Here is a 22,977-nt window from a genome sequence, read left to right as displayed (position 1 = left end):
ATCTGTTTGATGGTCTGAAGTCCACAAACTGTCTCTCACACATACACAAGGTTTTTTTTTTTTTAAATAAAATTTGTAAAAAAATAAAAAATAAATTCAACTTAGCTAATGAGCTGTCGTTCCAAATCATTTATTTGAATTTCCCCTTACGTGACCAAAAACTGTAAACGATGATGTTTGTTTTAGCCTGTTGCAGATTTTTTAAGGTGAAACTGCGATTTTGGCGGGTAAACACTAACGTGTGTTCTGGAGGGTCGGCCTTCCACAGAGTTCGTCGACCCGAAACGCGACTCAGAGCCTCAAGGCCTCACCAGCCAGCCGTCACATCACACAGGCCACCTGAAAGCACCGCAGAAGAGGATAATAAACCACAACTCATCGCACTCCACCTCCAGACTTGAGCGGTAAGAACTCAACCATTTGGGTCCCTTTATTATTTTCGAAGTCAGAACTGAATTGCTTTACCTTTATCTGGAAGCCAAGGCAACCAGACCCTGAAATTTGTGTCGTGTTTGTGGGCGCAGCGCATCATGTCGATGGGCCTGCAGATTTGCGGCCTTGTAGCGGGCGTGCTGGCGTGGTGTCTTGAGTCCAGCTGCACGTCGTCGCAGTTGTGGAAGGTTCGGAGTCAGGCGGAGTCTCTGAGTAGCAGCCAGTGGCAGTTTGAGGGCCTGTGGATGAGCTGCGCGGCCACCTCGCTGGGAACGCTGCAGTGCCACAAGTTCAAGACGCTGCTCGGCCTGCCAGGTCAGTTGGCCAGCATCGGAAACTCCACGACGTCCACAGCGTTGCCACGCTTACCTTGAAAAAGTAATTTAGCTACTTTACTGATTATTTAATTTTAAAAGTAGCTTATAGATACTTTACTGATTACTTGGTTTTGAAAGTAACAGTTACTTTACTGATCACTTGATTTTAAAATGAATTTAAGTTACTTGACTAATTACTAGATTTTAAAAGTAACTTGGTTACTTTACTCATTACTTGATTTTGAAAGTAAATTAGGTACTATGCTGATTACTGGATTTTAAGAGTAAATTAGTTACTTTACTCATGACTTGATTTTAAGAGTAACTTAGTTCCTTTGCCGATCACTTGATTTTAAAAGCATCTTAGTTACTTTACTCATTACTTGAATTTGAAAGTAAATTAGGTATTTTGCTGATTACTTGATTTTGAAAGTAACTTAGGTGCTTTACTGAATACTCTGTTTTAATAACTTAGTTACTTTACTGATTACTTGATTTTAAAAGTAACTCTCTTGGATTACAAGTTACTTTTAGCAGATGTCGACAACTCAACTTAACATAAAACTGGCAGCTGTTTTTGCCAATACTTTATTGGAAGTCAATTTTTAACTGTAATGTTTAATTATAAAGTTGTGGGTTTAAAAAAATAAATAAGTAAAATAAAGACAACCTTTTAGGTCTTACATAAGTAATTGTTGCTTTTTTTTTTCACTGAACATAAATACATTTTTAAAATTTCCATTGATCCATTCTGTGAACTGCTCATCCCCGTATAATATAAAATAAGGGCAGTCTTTTTGGAGCTGGCATATAATTGTTAATACTATAATGGTAAAACGTAACATTTATAATTTACGTTGTTTATTAATATACTGTAACTACACTTTTTACTTCCTCCACATGTGTCCGCGTGTATATCCGACATGTCCACGTGCATCTGACACTACAACGTGTTAACATGTACATGGATGTTTTTAACATGTCGATCATGTGTCTACGAGAGTGTGCCCACACGTGTGTATGTTTTGCCAGTATACGTGCAGGTGTGTCGCGCTCTGATGATGTCATCTCTGGTGGTGGGCCTGGCCTCCATCATCGTGTCCATTTTGGGTCTGAAGTGCAGCAAAGTGGGCGGAGACTCCGAACAAGTGAAAGGACAATTTCTCCTGAGTGGAGGCATCATGTTAATCCTGTCAGGTGAATGGACGCTCGGGACAAACATCGGCACGCAATTTCGACGACGACCAGCAAATGACAACATGTCGGTCTTTCTGTCTGACTGTCATCCTACATGTCTGTTCTCTTTTTTTTTTTTTGTCTGTCTATTCAGGCATGTCCACCCTGATTGCAGTGTCTTGGTATGCTGGCAGAGTGATCCATGACTTCTACAATCCTTTGTACAGTGGAGTCAGGTGACCATGATGATGACAATCATAATTAAGTTGATTATGATAATGATGACAATGACTGATGACATGGTGATGATGATGATGATGATGATGATGAAGACATGCGTGTGTTACAGGTTCGAGCTGGGCACGGGTCTGTATCTGGGCTGGGCAGCTTCCGGTCTGGCGTTGCTGGGAGGCGCAATGCTGTGTTGCTCCTACAGGAGGAGCTCTTCCTCCTCCTCATCCTTCCCACCTGCACGGTAAGCAGCAAATCCATCCTGCAGTACACCTTTCTGCACATAGGGGGGCGCTGCCAGGCTGCTCATTCTTTTTGTGCTTTCATCCATTTGTACATGTGATTTTGACTTCATGTGATGACGTCATTTGGCCCAACAGACATTTTTCGTATAACTACTCCAAAAGCAGTCAAGGTCATAACATGAACATCTATAGAGCAGCACACGCTTCAGACGGCATCGGCGGCAGTAGCAGCAGCGCCAAAGCTTACGTGTGAGCCGGTCCCTGAACGCACCATCGCAGTTCCACGAGGAATCGTCACGTTTGAGCATGCATGTTTTTGTAACCATTTTATTATTTGACTTTTCTATCACGTTTGTCATAATTTAGATGAGGATCACATACCTTTTTTTGTGTAAATAAAAATGATGACTTACAACTTTATTGAATTTTATCTCATGATCTGTTTGGTATTAACTCATTCACTGCCATTGACGGCTATAGACGTCATAGATTCATTTGAACTATTTCTATTAGTTTAACATTTTTTTCTACTTTTGTTAACAAGAGTAGGAAAACCTAGATTTTTTTTGCACCTTTAGAGCAGATATAAAATTTGTGATTAATCGTGAGTTAACTAGTGAAGTCATGCGATTAATTACGATTTAAAAAATTAATTGCCTGACGCCCCTAATTTTTCAAAAATCTTTTCTTTAAAAAATAAAATAAATAAAAAAATAAATAAAAAAATGTAATCTTTTTTTTTTTTTAAGAAAATATTATTAAATATCAGGGGCCTCGGGCGATTACAATTTTTAATCGTAATTAATTGCATGACTTCACTAGTTACCTCACGATTAATCACAATTTTTACATCTGTTCTAATACAATAAAACATTCTAGGTTTTCATACTCTTGTTAACAAAAGTGGAAAAAATGTTAAACTAATAGAAATACTTAAAATAAATTTTTTTGACGTCTATAGACGTAATTATGGTTTCAAGCCTGGCCTTGGGTGTGAAATACGGACTTCAAGTCAGACACAAACCTATCACAGCATCTTGTAGCAACCCCCAGGGATGCCCCAATCATGACATGACATCATTGTTTTGTCTATTTCCAGCTCACTCCTTACTGTATATGCATCACGTTTATTTATAGACACACTTGGATGTGTGTTATTGTGTGTGTGCGTGTGTTTTTGTGTGTGTCCGTGTGTCAATAGTGGAGGAAGAGGAAAGCATGACCATTTCCTGTTGCAGCTAGAAAATAAAGCAAACAGGAAATGAGTAGCACAACTTTCCGAGAGCCTGACCGGGAACCAGAGGAGACCATCGGGCACCAGGACCAGAACCACCATTCCAGACCAGAACTTCACTTGCATACACACACACAATCACACTTGTGGGAGAAATGTTGAAGTCGTGAGGAAACATCTCGGAATGTTCCTCTGATCATCACAACACAAGAAGAAGAAAGGTAAGAAGTTGCTTCTCTTCACTGATTGGCTGATGAATGAATGGCTGAGTGCAAACCGGCTGATTCTGGATCAGATTCAATTCACAGTTTGTGTATACTCTGCGGTAATGTACTTGAAGTGGCAGCAGGTCGGGTTTTGAACCCGGGTCATGGTGCCAATTAGGGTTGGGCTTTAAGACTGGGTTAGGGGACTCACAAACAAGGGTAAGAGTGTCAAATTAGGGTTTGGAGTGTTGAATTAGTGTTTTGAGCCTGGGTTTGGGTGTCAATTTCTGTCAAAGGGTTTCAAGTTGGGGTTTAGGCTTCCAAATTGTGGTTTCAAATCAAGGTGGCAAGCTTCAGTTCAACAGGTTGCATTGTGTGCATGTGTGTGTGGTGTGCGCGCATGTGTTTGCGTGCGTGTGTGCAGACATGTTACGTAACAGTCATGCCATGAGGGCAGAAGAGTAGTGAAGATGAGATGGAGAGATACATTCTAGTTTAAAGCTACATGTACACGCCCACACACACGCGCGCGCGTATGTTCACGCTACGTGTTTAGCGCGTGTTCAAATGCGTGTATTCCCGCAGTTTGTGTTTATGTGTGCGACACCACACTAAGCGTGTTCGTGAGCATGTGTGACTAAATGTTTATGTGCGTGTGCGCATTGAGACATTACGTGCGTATTTGTGTAATATGTATTATATTTGTCTGTTGCTGTGTGTTCAATTGTTCATACAGTATACGCGTGTTCATATATGCGTGTGTTCATATTTTATGTGTGCAGCGGTGTCCCAAGTATTGTGTCAGCATTGTTGTCAATGTGTGTGTGTATGTGTGTGTGTGTGTGGGGGTAGGGGGCGCTCGCATCACCTCATACATCAGTCATCAGCTGCTTATACATACACACACGAGCGCGCTCGCGCACACTCACTGTACTTTTCCTGTCCGTAGAGTGGGCGTTTAGAGGACGAGCATGTGACCTCCAGAAACAGGAAGTAGACTTGTCACTCAGCGTCACCCAATTTCGAGTCCGACATTTACGAGCAGCCGTGAACGCGGCACGGCACACAGCTGAGTCCCACAATTCTTCTGCAGCTTTTGCTTCTTATTCCTCGAACCCGAGCCCACCACCTTCTTCCCGGGAGTCTCACTCATTCGGTACTTCTTCTTGTCGTGAGCATTTGAACCACCGAGCCTCCAACATGGCTTACAGCGGTGAGTGAGGGTGTTCGAACTCCATCGTTCACTTTTCTTTCAATTAAGAGTGAAAACAGTGCAGAAAGTAGTTTAAAATTAGTGCATTCTGTTTGAACGGCTTCACGTAACACATTTTATCTAATCAACACGCCTAACTTTTCCATTTAGGGGAGGAATTAAAGTGATATTTACGTCATTCTTATTTGCACAATAATTAATTTATTAATGGTCAGTGAACGTAACATTTGTAGTTATTAAGAATTGTCAGATGTTTGTTTTGGAATGTTTAGAGCTTGTGCGATTAGTTTTGAATATTTACTTTAGTTATTTTAATTATTATAACTAAATGTGCAAATACTTCGTATTCATATATTCACATTTTTATTGTTGAAATGTGCAATTTCATAATCACTGGCTGCGTTCAGATTGTAAGAAACTTGCATATTAACTACTTGCTGATCATTGACAGGCATGGTTAAACTTTTTATTTCACGTCCATCCAAAAAACGCCTATTTGAGTTGTATTTGACACTTTGATGTTTGTTGTGTGCACTTGAAGGTTAATGGCTTAACAAGTGTGTCTGGTGTGTTTGCCTTCAAATACTCAATACTGGAATGTTCACTCATTAGGTGCACCGTCCAATGACAGCCAATAGAAAAATGGATAATAATGGACACTTTTCATCATTCATTTCATTTAGTGGTTGATGTTTGTAAGATTTTGAGTCTCCAAGCATAATAATAATAATAATAATAATAATAATTATATATATATACCCCCTCTGGGCATTGTTATTGTCATGCTGCTTTTGAGTGTACCTAATTAAGTGTGTGTTGCTGGTGGTGTGTTCAGGTGTCTTGAGCTAAATTGGTAAAAAAAAAGCTGGTTGCGACAAGTGATAAGTGTTTAATGGTTTGCAGGCTGACAAGCGGAATAAATGATTGACTGTGATAGACAATGGAGCTTGTTTGCATGCGGAATGACTCAGACAAAACATTCCCTGGAATTTTCTCACTTGTCAAAGAAAGGCAAAAAGCGTGTGTGTGCGTGTGTGTGTGTGTGTGTGTCCCTTTCAATGACGTGTTCACGCTGCGTTTGCTGGCACATGAAAGAAAACGCAGTTGAAAGTTGACATCCGTCTTTTTCATCTCTCCATTTCCTGACTTTTTGTCCAGCAGTGAACCAATGAATGAATGAATGAATGAATGAGCCAGAAAAAAAATCAAAAGCTCTTATGAATGATGTTTTTTTAAAATATTTTTTATAAAGAAAAAGCCCCCTGGGGTGTGTTTTTCTTTTTGCTGAGGTTGGCATGTTTCACTTCCTGGTGAAAATCAAAGAACTTTCCATTGAACTCGCATGACCCCGGTGGCTGAGAGCTCACTGTTGACCTCAGCGCTAGCCGCTAACTGCTAGCTACTAGCTGTTGGTGTCCGCCACTGTTGTACTGGTCCATTAATAAATTGTCATTTACTTTTTCTATAAGAGAATTATAACCAGAAATCGGACTTTGTGTATAAAAGAAAAAAGAAATCTCAGATATAATTTTTTGGCCGTATCACCTAGCTAATTTCATGCGGACTTTGAGCTGTAATAAATGCCGACACACCCGACTGTAAACGCAGTCTCAATGCAGACTTGTTGCCAATGAAAGCAACACAATAACAAGCAGTGGTTGTAAAAAGTTGACACATCCAAGTTCAATTGGCTGTTTTTTGTGATACAGTATAAAAAAAAATGACAGCAAAATTGTTTCCACCATTAATGCGACCGAAAAACCGATAAGTATTTTTTAGAATTATTATTTATTCTTATTGTATTTCGTTTTATTTTGCTCTTTTTTTCGATCACAAAAAAAACCTGCCATTTGAACAGGTGTTTCTTGACAGTATATATTCATAGATATCCATGTACATACAGTAGTTTTGACTTTGATCCATGATCAATGATTGACTGCTGATCAGTCCGGAATGCAACCTCCGCACACCGATTGTGGGCGGGGCATGCTATCCCGCGACACCGAAGCTCAACTTGACAGACTTCCTGGGTGTGGCCGTCATTCCGGTCATGTGACTTTGGGGTATTGGCCGCAGATGTTTCTGCTCACGTTTTGATGCTGAGCAGACATTTTTCTTCGGCCAAAGTCACCAAAGATCCCAAAGAATGACTCATTGATCCTTTTGGAATGTCAGCCTGCAGGCTGCATTCATCATGTGGCGCACTGGTGCCTGGGATTATTATGGGATTTTCCACTTCAGTACACATGGTAAATGCACAATTCTTACCTGAATGAGTCGTTTTATTTATAGTCATTTATCATTATTTATTATAAATTGACTTGCTAGCTCCTCCCAGAGTTCTTTTAGAATTCAGCCCCTGATACCAGTTTGATTTAGAAACATGAAATTTGGTCATGTTTATCATGAGTACACCCAAGAAAAAGAGGTTGAAGAAGCCAGGTCTAAAAAGACAGGAAGCTGGCCAGCAGCTATTTTAGCCTAATTGACTCAGTTGTGCCTAGCAGGTTAAAAAAAATGAATAAATAAATCTGCCCGAAATCCAGTTTGACCGAGCAACATGACATTTGGAAGATGCGTAGTAGACCCACAAACAAATCCAGCCGTGTTTATCCATCTCAGGGGGCGGCCATTTTGCCACTTGCTGTCGACTGAAGATGACATCACAGTTGCTCAGGCAACAACCAACCACAGCTCACCTGTTTTCTGAATCTGAGCTGTGATTGGTTGTTGCCTGAGACCTGAGCAACTATGATGTCATCTTCAGTGGACAGCAAGTGGCAAAATGGCCGCCCCCTGAGATGGATAAAAAAAATGACTGCTTAACTCTTATTCCACAAATATAATATTAATTAGAATGTTATGTTTGGACACGTATAACATATTATTGTCAAGAAATGTTCAAGGTTGACTTCCACTTTAAAATGTGGCTCTTGTTTACCTTAAATTCTTCATGTCTCGGCTCTTAGATAACACTCCTCGAAAGCATCCGTCTTCATTGTACTAATAATATCACTTTCACACGTCACATAACATGTGACGCCATGTTAGGTGTTTGCTGCGCAAATAAAAGACAAGCGCTGAAGAGGAAGTGATGATAAAGTTTACAGGAAGTGCTTATGACTTATTTGTGCCTGTTGTGTGTTCCCGGCTGCTTCCTTTGACATTGGCAGCTTATCTGCACTGTCATTAGTCATGGACACACACACACACACACACACACACACGCACACAAATGCACATTAGTCAGGTCAAGAATGAGGTTTGGGCTGCCGTCTGATTGGCTATCGTCTTCTCTTCCTGGTTTCCTGTTTGTGCGTTGAGACTGGAAGGTGACAACCTCTTGGCCTCCTTAAACGGAGGCTCACTATTGGAGATGAACAAAAGTGGCTACAAGTCAAGTTCTTCAGACTTTTTAATGCATCCTGTTATGATGGGCATGATCACCCAATTTCTTGTCCGTTGGTGGAACTGAAGTCGTTAGCTAATTTTGGCTAACTTTCCAAGGGGCACCACTGAAGGAATTTGCCTAAAATGATCACTTGAAACCAACATGGTCAAATTCCTGTTCAATTTTTGGCATGGGTGTTCATACTTTTTCGTGGGTCCTGTTATGATGGACATGTCCCTCTAATGTTGTTTGGTGAGTCTAGTGTGGGAGGCTAATATGCTGAAGTTGTGTGAATGACCAAATTGACACAAAAATAGCTGCTTTTAACCAAAACGACTGGCTGACTCAGTTTTAACCAAAATTTCCTTCTTCAAACCTAAAATGGCTGGCTGTAAAATTTTGCCCATGGGTCATTCAGGCCTATTGGTACGGCCCTTTTTTTTTTTTTTTTTACATTTTGATAGACGTGTTCACCCAATTTCACAATGATCTGTGAAAATGGTGTTGAAGGCTAATTTGTAAAAATTTGCGTGAATGGCCAAATTGACTGTTAAACAGTTACTTCAAACCAAAATGGCTGACTTCCTGTTTAATTTCAGTCCTGGGTCCTTGAGACTTTTTGGTGCACCCTGTTATGATTGACATGTCCAACGATTTTGGTGTTGATTGGGGAAAACGCGTGTTGGGGCTTAATTGTTTTTCTTTTAACTTCTTAGTGGATGCTACTGAAGGAATTTGCACAAAATGGCTGCTTCAAACAAAAATCGTCAACTTTCTGTTGAGTTTTAGGCTCGAGTTATTAAAGGGGAAGTAAACTTTAAACATTTCTTGACAACAATATGTTGTATGTGACCTCATTTGTGGAATATGAGTTATGAAGCAAAATCTGGCTGTTTTTATCCATTTTACGGGGGCGGCCATTTTGTCGCTTGTTGATGACTTAAAATGACATCACAGTTGCTCGGGCTCAGGCAACGACCAATCACAGCGTACCTGTTTTCTGAAGCTGAGCTGTGATTGGTTGTTAACTGAGACCTGACAAACTGTGATGTCATTTTCACTCGACAGCAAGTGGCAAAATGGCCGCCTTCTGATGTTGATGACAACTGCTGGATTTTGCTGCTTAACTCGTATTCCACTAACGCCATATTAAGCAGAATGTTATATTTAGACTAGTGGGGCTGCATAGAACATACTATTGTAAAAAAAAAAAAAATTAGTGGGGGTTGACTTCCCCCTTAAGACTTTTTGATGCGTCTTGTTATGATAGACATGCCCCACATGTTGCTTGGGCCCGTTTTTCAAATTCACATGAATGACCAAATTGATAAACACGGCGTGCTGCACCGCCCCTGGCCATTTGCCACCGACGGGCACCCTGAGCGTCTCAGTGGCGCCCCCTTCCTCCGCCCCGCCGTCTGTTGATGTCCTTCACACTATCGCTGTCCTTTCCGCTTCATTGTTTGTGTCGGCACGCTTCCGCGATGCCCTGCGACCCTCTTGAAGAAAACAGCGCGGTGGCTCGGCGTGCGTTTCCTGGCCTGCCGTCGGGGCTGCTGGGTATTTATGGAAGCCACGCCGCGGAATCGTTTCCCGCTCTGCATTGACACGTTTGTGTGTGCGTGTCTATTTCTGGCAGCGGCAGTGTGTCCTGCGCTGGTGAGACTGGAAACTAACTACATGACAACAACATCCGCATTCGCACCCATGCATACATGTGCAATTCTCACACAGTCGTCAAGTGTATGCCCTAACCTGCCACGCGTCTCTGTTTCAGGTTCCTCCCCGCCCCCAGCTCCACCATGCCCATCCTCAAGAACCTTCCGGTGCGCCTGAAGGGTGGCGGCCCCACTTTGGACAACGCCCTGTTCATTCGCAGAATGAGCCTTAACATCAACCCCCGCCACCACAACCCCTTCAACCACGACGACGATGACGACGACAGCCGCGGCGACCGATCCTGGTCCCCGGCCGGATCCTTCCTGGACGGCAACGTTCCCGGCGACCGCAACCCCTTCGAGGACGAGGAGGATGAGAATGAGGCCAACGAGGGCAAGAAGGCCAAAGGGGGAGGAGGGGGCTCGGGGAAGGGATCCTTCATTAAGTCGCCCCTGAAGAGTTTGGGGAAGCTGGGGAAGAATTTGAGGTTGTCGGGACGAGGAAAGGACAGCACGCCGTCACCGCAGGGGACGCCGTCGCCAGCGGACAAGAAGAAGAGAGGTCGCAGGAGCTCAGAAGGAAGTCTTCTCAAGTAAACATACACTCACGGGAAAAGAATCAGAGTCAGTAACGGGAAGACTCAAAGTTGAGGAAATTTAGTCAGAATTTTGTGCAGGTGCAGTAACAGGAACAAGTCATAAAGTTGGGAAAATGTCAGAACTTAGCGTTTAGCTTCCAACTTGGCTTCCAAAATCGGAATCTACAGTCATAATTGCACTGGTGCAATGACTGCAAAACATGCATGTAGTCCTTCACAGGAAATGTTTCAGTTAGGAACATAACAGGAAAAAAATCGGAATGTGTAATCCTAACTACACACAGGCACAGTTACGGGAAAAAGTTTCAAACTTTGAAAAATGTCGTCACAACTATATACAGGCACAGTCACTGAAAAACTTGAAAGATCAGAATTTTTAGTCTGCACTGTCTCAGCGACTTGAAAAAGTCTCAAAGTCTAGGAAATTGCTTGCATCACTTTGCGCAGGCGCAATAACTGAAAAGAACTGAACATTTTGGAAAATGTCACATGGTATTTGTACAGGCGCAGGAACAAGACACATCTGAGTTTGGAATATGTAGTCATAACCTTGTGCAGGACTTGTGACGAAAAGACTGAAAAGTTTGCAAAATGTCATCATGACTGCGCAGGCACAATAATGGGAAAAGGTATTAATTTGGCAAAAATAGTCGTAATGTTACACAGGCACAGTTACTGGAGGTCTTTAGCAGGGTTCACCAATTCCGGTCCTCGAGGTCTGGAGTCCTGCAGGTTTTAGATATCTCCGCCTACCAACACACCTGATACTAAAGATCAGGATCGTAATCAGGCATGCCGATGAGGTGATTATATGAATCAGGTGTGCTAGTGCGCGGAATCATCTAAAACCTGCAGGACTCCGGTCCTCCTGGACCGGAATTGGTGAACCCTGGTCTACAGTTTCTACTTAACAACAGATGCACTGACAAAACAATTATTGGTTTGGAAAACATTAGTGACAGGAAAAAATCAGAGTCTGGGACATGGGACAGTCATAGTAACTGCAAACTCTGGCTCCTTTGCAGGTTTGCGGGCAAATATCGCGACACCCTAAGCTTCCGCAAAGAGTCTTTAGCCAACGGCGACGTGAATTGTTCGGAGAGCGAGTGCGACTCATCCAGCCGCCGTCTGTCCTTCATGAAGATGGTCGGCCTGGGCAAGACCAAGCGAGAGCCGGGGGCGGACCCCTCCATGCATGGTCCCGAGGACCAGCCGGTACACAAGGAGCCCGTAGTGGAAGTCAAGCCCAGGGAGCCGTTGTCAGGTAACATGGACATGTGGAAGATGGTTCTAACTTCTTACCACTGGGAATGTTTTAGATATTTACTCCTGCTTGTTCTTTCTGGGAATGTTCTAGATGTTCTTTGTGTTTGTTCCTATAGGGAATGTTACAGATTGTTGTTCTAAGGTCTGTTTTTACTGGAAATGTTCTAGATTGGGGTTCACCAATTCCGGTCCTGGGGTCCTGCAGGTTTGAGATGTTTCCACCTACCAACGCACCTGATACTAAAGATCAGGATCGTTATCAGGCATGCTGATGAGCTGATTATATGAATCAGGTGTGCTAGTGGGCGGAAACACCCAAAACCTGCAGGACTCCGGACCTTGAGGACTGAAATTGGTAAACCCTGTTCTAGATGTTCTCCTAGTGCAGTGCTGTCAAAGTCCGGACCTCAAGGGCCATAGTCCTGCATGTTTTAGAGGTTTCCCACGTTCAACACAGCTGATTCATATTTAAGCCCATCAGTAAGCTCTGCAGGAGCCTGTTAATTATCCTGATCATTGAATCAGGTGTGTTGGATTAGAGAAACCTCAAAAACATGCAGGACTCCTAGTGTTTGTTGCTACTGGTAAGCTAATGTTCTTGATGTCCTACTTGTGTTTGCCCATCCTGGGAATGTTGACGATTTTCTTCTACTATAAATGTTTTGAATCTTCTCTTAGTGTTTGTTCCGACTGGGAATGTTCAACAGTAAGTTCGTTCAAGTTTGGGCTTGTTGCCATCAGATCCGCTGACGTGTGATGATGTGTGATTTCCAAACATGATCCTGTTTGCACCTTCATCAGGGTTGTGTACCGTTGACACACAGGCGATAGCAAGGACGCGCCCACGCCTACTTTCTACCCTTTCACGCTGTGTCCACGCTGAAAGCCGCCTGGCGAAACGTGTCCTTCAGAGGACCTTTAGAAGCCAACAAGAACTAACAAGTTGTTGTTGTGCTCGTTGCGGTCATGCACGTTAGCGTGAAGAATGCAATGATGAAAAAATAGAAGAAGAAAAGATGGAGATGAAGTTCTCTGCAGGCTTCTGGTGGCCACACCGAGATAATGAGGAGGGAAAAAATGTAACTCAAAACAGCAACACAAGCTCAACTCAACCCTGGGTTTTATACATCGGAACACACAACTAATGCTAATGCTAACCCTGAAATTTAACCCAAAATAGCAGCCCAAACTCAATTCTACCTAAGGGTTCATCCACCAACACACAACGAATTCTGCTTATAATGTTAATGCCAATGCTAATAATGTTAACCCTAAAATTTAAGTCAAAACAGAGCCCAAACTCGCCTCAACCCAAGGTTTTCCGCTACTAAAAACACACAGCTAATTCTAATGCTAATGCTAAAATTTGTCTCAAAACGGTAGCTCAGACTCAACTCAACCCAAAGTTTCTTCTACTGGACTACGCAGCTAATTCTAATGCTATTGCTAATGCTAATGAGATCACTATCTCTTTGAAACACACATCTAATTCTAATAGTAGGCTAATGTTAATACTAAAATTTGTCTCAAAATGGCAGGCCAAACTTAACTCATCCCAAGGTTTCATCTATTGGAATACACAGCTAATTCTAATGCTATTGCTAATGCTGATCACTATCACTGTCTGTTTTAAGTTAGCTAATCCTAACATGACTCCCAACATTCCTTTTAAACTGCCAATAAAATCTGAAATGTCAAAAATCATTGAGCAGTGGATGCTATAAAACTCCGTTAAGCGTTTCCATGGAGTTTTCGTGGTGTTCTATCTGGTTCCCGGTTGCGTAACTTTTCAGTTGTGGATAAGACGCTCACATTCCGTCTAATGGGGCCGGTCAATGATTAGCATGTCTTTCACTGCCTTGACGCAGGTCAGCGCCGCCATAAAAGTGTGACCCTCCGTTAATCACTCAAAACACGCCTCCGAGTAGAGAAAGGTGTTCTGTTCAAAGTCCGCCCCTGGGGATGACGCCACAAAATTTGAAAATGATTTATAAATTATAGCGCATTAACAGTTTGTTCCATATTAGTTTTTTTTTTTTTTTTTACAATTCTGGCCATGGGTGGAGCTAAGGCATTCCATCTCGGCGATAACTTTTAATCCACAACATTACCTAACTCAACGGTATACTTTTACTCCAATACATTTATCATAGCCCTCTTGGTTACCGCCCAAGGAAATGTCGACTCAGCTGTCAGAAAATGAAATTCAGTGTATGGCGACTACGGTATAAGGAAGCAGGTGTAGGTGGATGTGGCATCGTAAACCCACCCAGATGGAAGACATTTCCTGCAGCGGAACAATAAAAGTAGTGTCCATGCACCACCATGACATAACATATGTGTGCGTGTAATATCGCCTTACAGTGGCCCTGCCCTGTCAGTGCTGACGTCCACGGTTCTTCCAGTCAATGTACACTAATCCCAAAAGGTTCAGTCAGCCCTCGCCATATTGCGGTTTCATGGTATCACAGGTTTTTAATCGCCGTATCAAACAAGTGAACGTGAAACAAGCACAGCACTATCTGCATGGCCACAGCCGGTACTCAGCACGCAGACCAGCTAACGGTTAGCCAGCTAACAGCTAACAGCCAGCCGCTATTCTCCTGAGCCAATCAACAGCCAGCTCTATAGACTCTCGTTCGTTGGCTCCCATGTCACTTTCCCGGCCAGGAAAATGACCAGGAAGTGGACATGGACGCATTCCACATTTAAACATTTAAACATGTGCATTTGAGTGGAAGTTCAAACCTGCCATGTTGGACCCACATTGTTCCGTTTTACTCGTACTCTTCCTGTGTGTGCGTGTGCGTGTGCCATCCTGTCTTCCTCTGTGGACGCTGAGGCAAACACCACAACATCTGCACATCCTCGCTCACGCGAATACACACATTTAGGGCTGACATGTACATTGTATGCTTGCGTCTCTTGTGTCCTTGTCCCCTTGTCTTCTCATGTTCTCATCCTAGCGTCTGTTTCTTTGTGTCTTTGTCCCCTTTTCAATTCATGTCCTTTTCTCCTTGTACTGTATGACTATAACATTGTCTCCTTATGTCCTCATGTCCTTGTCTCCATCTGTCCTCATCTAATTATTTCCTTGTGTCCTCATGTCCTTGTTACCTTGTGTCTTATCTCCTAGTGGTGTCTTTATCTTCTTGCCTCCTTGTCTCTTTGTGACCTTATCTCCTGGCCTCATCGCTTTGTCTTTGTCCCCTATGTTCATAGCTCCTTGTGTCCACACTTCCTTGTCTCCTTGTGACCTTGTCTTCTTGTGTATTTGTTCTCAGCTCCTTATTTCCTTCTATCCTCATCCCTTTATGTCCTTGTGTCCTCATGCCCTTGTCATCTTTTGTCTTATTTCCTTTTTGTCCTCATTTGCTTATGCTATTGTCTTTAGCTCCTTGCCTCCTCATTTCCTCAGTTCCTTGTCTCTTTGTGGTTTTCTCAGCTCCTTGTCACCCAGTATCATCAACTACTTGTGTCCTCATCGATTTGTCTTTGTCCCCTTGTAAACATATGTCCACTCCTCCTTATGTCCATACCTCCTTGTGACCTTGTCTTCTTGTGTCCTTGTGTCCCCAGCTCCTTGTTTCCTTCTAACCCTCTTCGTGACCTCACACACCCAATTTGGGTCTACAATGGACTGATCCATTACTGGGTCATTTTGTAGAATGCCAGAACGCCAAAACCAGAAACTAAGACCCAATTTTTTTCTTTTGTTTTATACAAATAACCCATTTTTTGGGGTAAGTTTAGTTAAATTGGCCAAAGTAGGGGATTGGTCTTTTTTTCCCTTTTTTTTTTTGTTTACTCAAATTGGGTTATTTTTTACCCAACTGTTCTTAGAGACCTCCTGGTTTCCTCAGCTACTTGTCTTCCTGTGTCCTCATCTTCTCATGTCCTTGCGTCCTCCAGTGCTGGAGATCCTTCAGCTGGTGAAAAAGCGCGACCTCCTCCTGGCCGACACTCACATCCTGGAGCTGGAGCAGGAGTGTAACGGGCCCGAGGGTGGCTCATCCCCAGAGGAGCTGGGCAGCCCGTCCGTTGGCGTGAAGGACGGCGGGCGGCGGAAGGCCAAAGACGTGGAGCTGCTGTACGAGGAGCTGCAGAAGGAGCTGTGGGCGGTGGTCCGGGAGTCACTGCGCTCGCCCACCGCCGGGCCTAACCTCGGCTTGGTGGTTCAGGTGAGGGCGCCAAAGCACTTCACTCCAGTTTTGGATTGGATGACTTCATTTATGGCTTGACTCAACTTTATGGGATCTCGTGCAGGTTCTGCAGCAGGAGGAGCTGGTAGATGTGGACTGGTCCTCGCCGGGCGGGCCGAGACCGCGGCAGCTGAAGCGGCGCTGGAGGGAGGCGGTGGAGGACGCGGCTGACGGGTCGCTGCCTCAGAGGGCCGAGTTTACGGCCGGGGAGCTAGCCGGGTACCTGGACCGCATCCGGGCTCGCGTGGTAGACGACCTGGACGCTGCTAAGAGGAACGTGGTCAAAATCTACCCCGAGGAGTACCAGGCCTGGCAGGTGAGATGGCAAATAAGGGATTCAGTCATGGACCGACGCAATATATTGGCTGATCAAGAGCTGCCTAAATTATTCTATTTTAATAATTGTTTATATTAGTTTAAACCAAATGTAGGTGAACTTATGTGTTTAAAATTCTGATGATTTGTGCAACCATATTATTTTTGTTATTTTGACTTCTCTTCTCAAAAAGTTTATTTTCTTTAAAAAATGGAATTTAGTTGTAAAGTTTATAGACCACATTAATAGTGTAGTGGATTTAAAAAATATATTAAAAAAAATATATATATATATATATCACAAAAACCTGACATTTGAACAGGGGTGTGTAGACTTTTAATATCCACTGCATGTCAGACGTGTGTTGGTTTCAACCGCTTGATCTTGATTTATTTTTATTTCTAAAATTGTATATATATTTTTCATTTGAGTTGTACAGGTCACATCAATGGTGGAAAAAGTTTTTAAATTATTTATCTTGGTAAAAAAAAATTATGTCACAAAAATCGTATAGGAACAAGGGTGTGTAGACTTATAATAATTAACTACAATGTTTTGTAAAATAACTCACTTGTAATATATGTTAATTTTATTATTATCAATAAAAAAAATAATATATTTATAAAATATGATTGGCTTATTTTTAGTATGTTAGTGCTTTCATAAAAATATATATTTTTACATTTTTTTTTATTTTTATTTGTGACCTTCCAGGTGTACATGCAAAGTTACCACCAGGCGGTTGCTCGGCGACTGCAGGCCATCACCAAGCAGCAGCTGCAGATCACCGACATTTACTCACTGCTGGACTGGCTACACAACATATACAACAGGTACGCACAAACCCGGATCACGGCAAAACTTGCGTACGTGTGCTTAATCATGTTGTGTGTGTGTTAGGGATGTTTTGGCAAAAGTGTGCGTATCAGATCCTTTGAGAGGCGCTCAACTGGGACCTCTGCTGCCTTCAGATGTCGTGGACAGGCTGGAACAAGACTGCCTCAACTCTGTCAGGGTGAGACGCACGCGACAACTACACACCAAGATGGCTTTCATTGACGGTTAACTGAACGTGGACATTTGTGGGTTTGATTGACGGGAACTTCCGAGGAAGGTCTTTTCGTTTTTCTCTTTTCTTTTGGCAAGTTAGTCATGTCTAATGCAAATATATAGATTTGGCGCCACCATGTGGCCAAGGAGCTCTGTTGAAGCCAGGGGAGGAGCTTCATTTTGTCAGGCTGTCATCTTGTCTAATAAAAGAAGTACTTTGTACTGTACTTCATCTATTTGTGATTCCAAAGCACTACTTGTGTTTGATTTAGCCTCCTCAGCTCACTTCAACGTGGTTTCTTGGCCACAAGATGGCACCAAAGCAATACTTCTGCTCTAGGTCTGATCTTGATTGAAAGCTGTAGCGTGTCTATTTGATTAGCCGTAGTTAATGGGTGTGTCTGTGTTTGATTGACAGCTTGAGTTTTTTGATGATAAAGGGCCACGTGCTCATTTAGCAGGACAATGAAAAGCAAAATGTCTGATTTCCCAGCCGGCTGCAAGGTGCGTTTGTTTTAACTTCTGGCTTGCCCCTACAGGCGAAAGTGACCACCGAGTTGAGTCAGGTACTGGACGAAGAGGAAAGGAGATGGATGGAGACGCTAAATGTGGAGGAGTACCACATCCCTCTGGCAAAAACCATCATACAGGTGACCATCCGCACTACTTTTGTTTTCACGGTAACATAACATAATAATAATGCATCAGATTTATATAGCGCTTTTCTATCTAATTAGACACTCAAAAACGCTTTACAACGGAATGGATAGATTATTCATGAACTCACACATTCACACCAAACATTTGCACCTTTCATACACCGGTGTGAGTAGCACTGGAGGGTGTGTGAAGTGCCTTGCCAAAGGACACAGTGACATGGGGAGAGCGGCGCTCGAACAGCCGACCTTCTGGTTACTGGACTACCGTCTCTGCACCCTGAGCCACAGCCGCCACACTCGCTCTGTTTGGTCTCCTGAGCAATTGAAATGTTGTTGCGTAAAGGTGCATTCCGCTTGGTTTTGTTCTCTGATTATCATCTGGCTTTGTCCTTCAGTTGATGCCAAAATCAACATAAGCAGCTTCCTCTTACGCGCACGCAAACACTCACTTGAACATCATCACGGGAGCAGACATCGCCCTCCAGTGGCCACCGAAAGGACAGAGCAAAAAAGAACGTTTTAGAATTTTGTTAGTCATGATAATATTATTATTTTTATTTCGATTATATATATATTTTTTTTTTTTTGAGCCCTCCCCCTCACACACACCCACCCACACACAGGGAGCCACATAAAAACAGGTTTTAAATTTTGTTTGAATTATGGTAACTTGTCTTTTTTTAATTTTGATTTTTTTTTTGCCACACATGTGCAGTAAATGCTTTACAAGTATAGTAAATGTTTTTAATATACAGTAAATATAATTTTCCATATACCTGTATACAGTAAATATTTGACCATAAATGTTATCTCAAATATAGAGTAAATGTTTTGTTTTTACATAATACAGTTTTATTTATTTTTTTCTTTTGCAGAGGCTGCAAGTTGACCTGGAACGTTCTGCCTCCATCAACAGAAGTTTGGGCTCCAGAGTGGCTCAGTGCAGCCTCAACGGCTTGGCGGACTTCCTCTACAGGTACACACACGCACACACTCAACCACACGGTCTCTCTCACATTCTCTTTATTGGTGATGTTGTGGTCTCAGTTTCCAGCGTAAAGTGGAGATGTTTCACGAGGGGATGCAGAGCGGAATGTTCGAAGAGCATGAGGATGGCTACGTGTCCAAAACGGTGGCGCTCGTTAACTGCTGCCCGCCCTTCAGGTTTTTACTTTTGACCTCACGCACACAAGATGAGAGACGTGCCCGTCAAATGTCATTAAAAACTTTTAACCAGATGACTGGATGGTTCTTGATACAGACTGCATTTGATAGCAAAAGTTTATGGCAAGATGTTGTTTCAGATAGTGGCCACACGAGTGCGCTAATTTGCCACTGCTGCCCCCCCATATGCCATTTTAACCTGTGTGTGTGTGTGTGTGTGCGCACAGAGGTTTCGTTCAGCGTTGCATTCCGTGCGAGATAACGTCAACGGCCAGTGACGATTCACTGCGGCGGGCCAACAGAGCGCTTGACCACATCGTCCAGCAGGGGGTGCGAGTGCTCTCAGAGCGCCTCTTTCTCCACATCAGGGTAACACACACACACACAAAAAAAATCAAAAAATATTGCTTACGTCTCATGATCAACACCAGTAATTACCATGTTTAAATGCTAATTTGTGTGTGTGTGTGTTTGCTCGTGTGTGTTGTGCGTCAGCCGTTCTTCGAGCGCTTGGTGAAGAAAAAGTGGTTGAGCAACACGGAGGCGTACGAACAAATCGAAGCGGCCATCAAGGAACACTTTAAGAAATATCGTAGGATGGATGCCCCTCCCTACCAGGTACACACACACACACACACACGCACACACACACACACACACACACACATGTACAGAAACTTTTTGGGGTGCCGTGTGTGACTGATTGTTGCGTTTAGCTGCTGGTGGCGGAGGTTCACCGGCGTGTCCTGATGGAGTACCTTCGCTCGGTAATGCGAGGTCGGGTCATCTGCACATCGCTGAAGACAAGGAAGAGGATGGCCGGACGCCTCCGAGACGAAGGGCGGCAGATCAAAGTGCTCTTCAAGGACCTGGTCAGTGCGTCGCCGTTTACGAAAAGCATAACTTTTATTTCAGGAAATCCTTATTTTGTTTTTAAATGACTGCTGATTGACACTTACATTCAGCAAAGCTAATGCGCTAATTTAGCTTAAGACATATGAAACAGTTCAAGTAGCCAAATGATAGTTACCAGCAGTGGTTTGCGTTCTTCTCTGACATGGATAGCGTCCAGGCCAGCCCACGAATCGTGAAAATCTGTTTATAATTGAGATTGAGATCAGATTTTAGCTTCTTTGTTTGTGGCCCATGATACATACAAACCATTAGCTATGGCTGTTTTTTGTTTTTGTTGTTTTTTTTACCAATCAGATTTCAAATTCACCACTGATGTGATGTCAGCATTCTTCTGCCTTCTGATTGGCTGAACTTAATAGCCTTGCAATCTTCACTCCTCTGATTGGTTGATTTTAGTAGTCTTGAGATGTGCACTGCTAAACCTGCTAAGTGGCTAAAGGTGACAGAGGAAGGTCATACACAAAAATTATTTTTTAAGAAAAAGTGGACATTGTTAAGATGGGTTGTTGAACGCCGTCACTGGCTAGATATAAAGTAGACAAAGCGAGCTAATTTTATACAGATTACTTTAAACTAGCTAACTGAACATGAAGTGGTAAACTCTAGTTAACTGTATACATTAATAAAAGCCAGCTGACTGTATTCAGAATAGGTTGTATTGTGAACATGTAGCCCAAATGAGCTAAATCTAGAGTGGGAAAAGTTAGCTAACTTTAGCAATACATTAGTTAAGATTAGATAGCTTTATCGTCATTCATATTAGTTAACAGGATGTATTCCATATAGACAGAATGCATCTCAAGCACGCTTGTTAAAACTAGCTAAACTCACGCTAGCTACATGCTAATTGTTTTTACGCCATGTTAGCTAGCTACATTTAGATGTATGAAGACTCATCAGTGATGTGAAATAATAAATCAATAATTGTGTGTGTGTGTCAGGAGTCTCCGTCGAGCTGGTTGGATGGAGCTTTGTCTCACATCTCGGAGCTCATCCAGCTGGAGGACGTTCCCTCTATCCAGATGGAGGTCGGCGTTCTGGTCCGAGAGTTTCCAGACGTCAGGTCAGTCTAAAGTTTCTTCTTTAGCGCACTCCATTGTTTGTCTATCCGTGCAATGAGATTGACTGCCAACCAGTCCATTGTTTGTACATTGACATTGTTAGACAACCAGTCAACTAGCTGTTAACGCACCATTTTGTTCCCCTTTCCAGAAAGAAGCACGTATCAGCCATTCTGAACATCCGCGGTATGACGCGGCAACGCGAGCGTCAGGAAATCCTCAACATCGTCAAAGACATCGAGAGCGGCGCAGGGGCGGGTGACGGCGCCGCATGTGGCGGGGGTCCGGCCCGTATTACCCGGGACCGCGCCCTCTTCTCCGAGGTCCCCGTGACTTCTGAGGTTCACTGCCTGAATGTGGGCCTGAGCCGCATGGCCCTCACCGCTTCCTCCTGCTATGCTGCACTGCGACCCCGCGGACGAAAGGCTCGGACGTCGACGCACGACAACCCGGACGACGTCCTCTGAGGTGGAGGCGAGATCGATTGGGAATCTCTTGCGCTTTCCGAACAAAGACTTCAAAGCATTCTTATGAGTTTGATGCAATTTCATCACTTTCGACTCATTGCTTCCACAATTTCTATTCCTTCTGTTTCTACTCAGGCCACCTTGATGCTAAGCTAACCTAAGCTAAGCTAAGATAAACTTTCCGAAGGTTTTTAAGAAACGTTGCACATTTCTCCGACAGAGTTAGTGCACCCTCCGAAAAGCAAAGGCATGTAATTGGATGGTGAAAGATTAGGGGATAGATGGATTCATGATGGATGATTAAGACATCCAAGAAAGATCAATGATGGATGACTGGATCACCATGAAAGTCAATAGATAGCTATTCTATTCGATTTGTGGCAAACTCCACTTGCAGATGCTTCCTATTGTCTTAAAGAGATTTTTTTGACTAAATTTTTGATGCAATCATCTTTTTACCAACATTCTCAAATTTCCGGAGAGCACTTTAGCCAGCAGGATGGATCCCTGTCTTTCTTTTTCTTCTCACTTCTTTTGTTGCACATGAAGAAAAATGCCTAGAAATATAAATCATGGTACTAGATGACGTCATACTGATTGTATTTAAAATGTAAAATGTGGGACAAACAAGATTTTTTTTGAGTGGTTAATTATGATCATTGAATGAAAAAAATATGGGGAAAACAAATAACTGACCTTCTAATGATTACCTTTTAATGTACATGCAGATTTATTCTTAAGGATTTCTAAGATCAACAGTGGGGAAATAAGACATTAACTTACACAGTTATTAGTAGTGAATGTGACACGTTGGTGGAAATATTTACTGTTAATGAACATCTTGTTGAAAATTAAGAGCTACTCAGTAGATATCTGCCCAGCACTGCGCACTCTTTCCAGGTGAAAAGAAATTGAAGTTTACTGACCGCTCTTCTGTTGACTTTGTATATGTGGATTTATGTAAATTGATTAACAACAATAAAAGCAGATTATGTCTATCCAATGGTCTCCTCAAAAAATGTTATAAGGAGTGGGCAATGAAGATTGAAGAAGGATTCTGAACGCAGAATTTTTTTTGTCAAGTCCCCAAAAATGCAATATGTTCTATGCGCCTCTACTGTTCGTATTTTAGGGACTCCTCCGCTGACTCCAAAACATGGGAATAGACAGAGGGG

General features: G+C 42.8%; 2 protein-coding genes across 3 annotated transcripts; both read left to right on the top strand.

The window, feature by feature from the left end:
- Positions 1 to 530: 530 nt before the first annotated feature.
- Positions 531 to 2,821, top strand: LOC144052299 (claudin-7-like). The gene is made up of 5 exons (XM_077566232.1): positions 531 to 747; positions 1,782 to 1,946; positions 2,080 to 2,161; positions 2,275 to 2,400; positions 2,537 to 2,821. Exons 1-5 carry the CDS (start codon positions 531 to 533, stop codon positions 2,652 to 2,654), a joined length of 708 nt encoding a protein of 235 aa, XP_077422358.1. The 3' UTR covers positions 2,655 to 2,821.
- Positions 2,822 to 3,677: 856 nt separating this feature from the next.
- exoc3l2b (exocyst complex component 3-like 2b) lies at positions 3,678 to 22,800 on the top strand. 2 transcript variants are annotated; one of them, XM_077565569.1, is made up of 15 exons: positions 3,678 to 3,856; positions 10,223 to 10,696; positions 11,728 to 11,966; positions 15,881 to 16,149; positions 16,235 to 16,486; positions 17,201 to 17,319; positions 17,387 to 17,501; positions 18,076 to 18,186; positions 19,071 to 19,171; positions 19,243 to 19,359; positions 19,587 to 19,728; positions 19,855 to 19,977; positions 20,076 to 20,231; positions 21,216 to 21,337; positions 21,487 to 22,800. In XM_077565569.1, exons 2-15 carry the CDS (start codon positions 10,248 to 10,250, stop codon positions 21,800 to 21,802), a joined length of 2,631 nt encoding a protein of 876 aa, XP_077421695.1. In that variant the 5' UTR covers positions 3,678 to 3,856; positions 10,223 to 10,247; the 3' UTR covers positions 21,803 to 22,800. The 2 variants fall into 2 exon arrangements, with proteins under 2 accessions (XP_077421695.1, XP_077421694.1); XM_077565568.1 differs by lacking the exon at positions 3,678 to 3,856 and adding an exon at positions 4,812 to 5,054.
- Positions 22,801 to 22,977: the final 177 nt, after the last annotated feature.

This window comes from Vanacampus margaritifer, chromosome 5 (assembly GCF_051991255.1).
Source record: "Vanacampus margaritifer isolate UIUO_Vmar chromosome 5, RoL_Vmar_1.0, whole genome shotgun sequence".
Lineage (NCBI taxonomy): Eukaryota > Metazoa > Chordata > Actinopteri > Syngnathiformes > Syngnathidae > Vanacampus > Vanacampus margaritifer.
The sequence above is the reverse complement of the archived record's forward strand: the minus strand, read 5'-3'. Positions and strand labels throughout refer to the sequence as shown.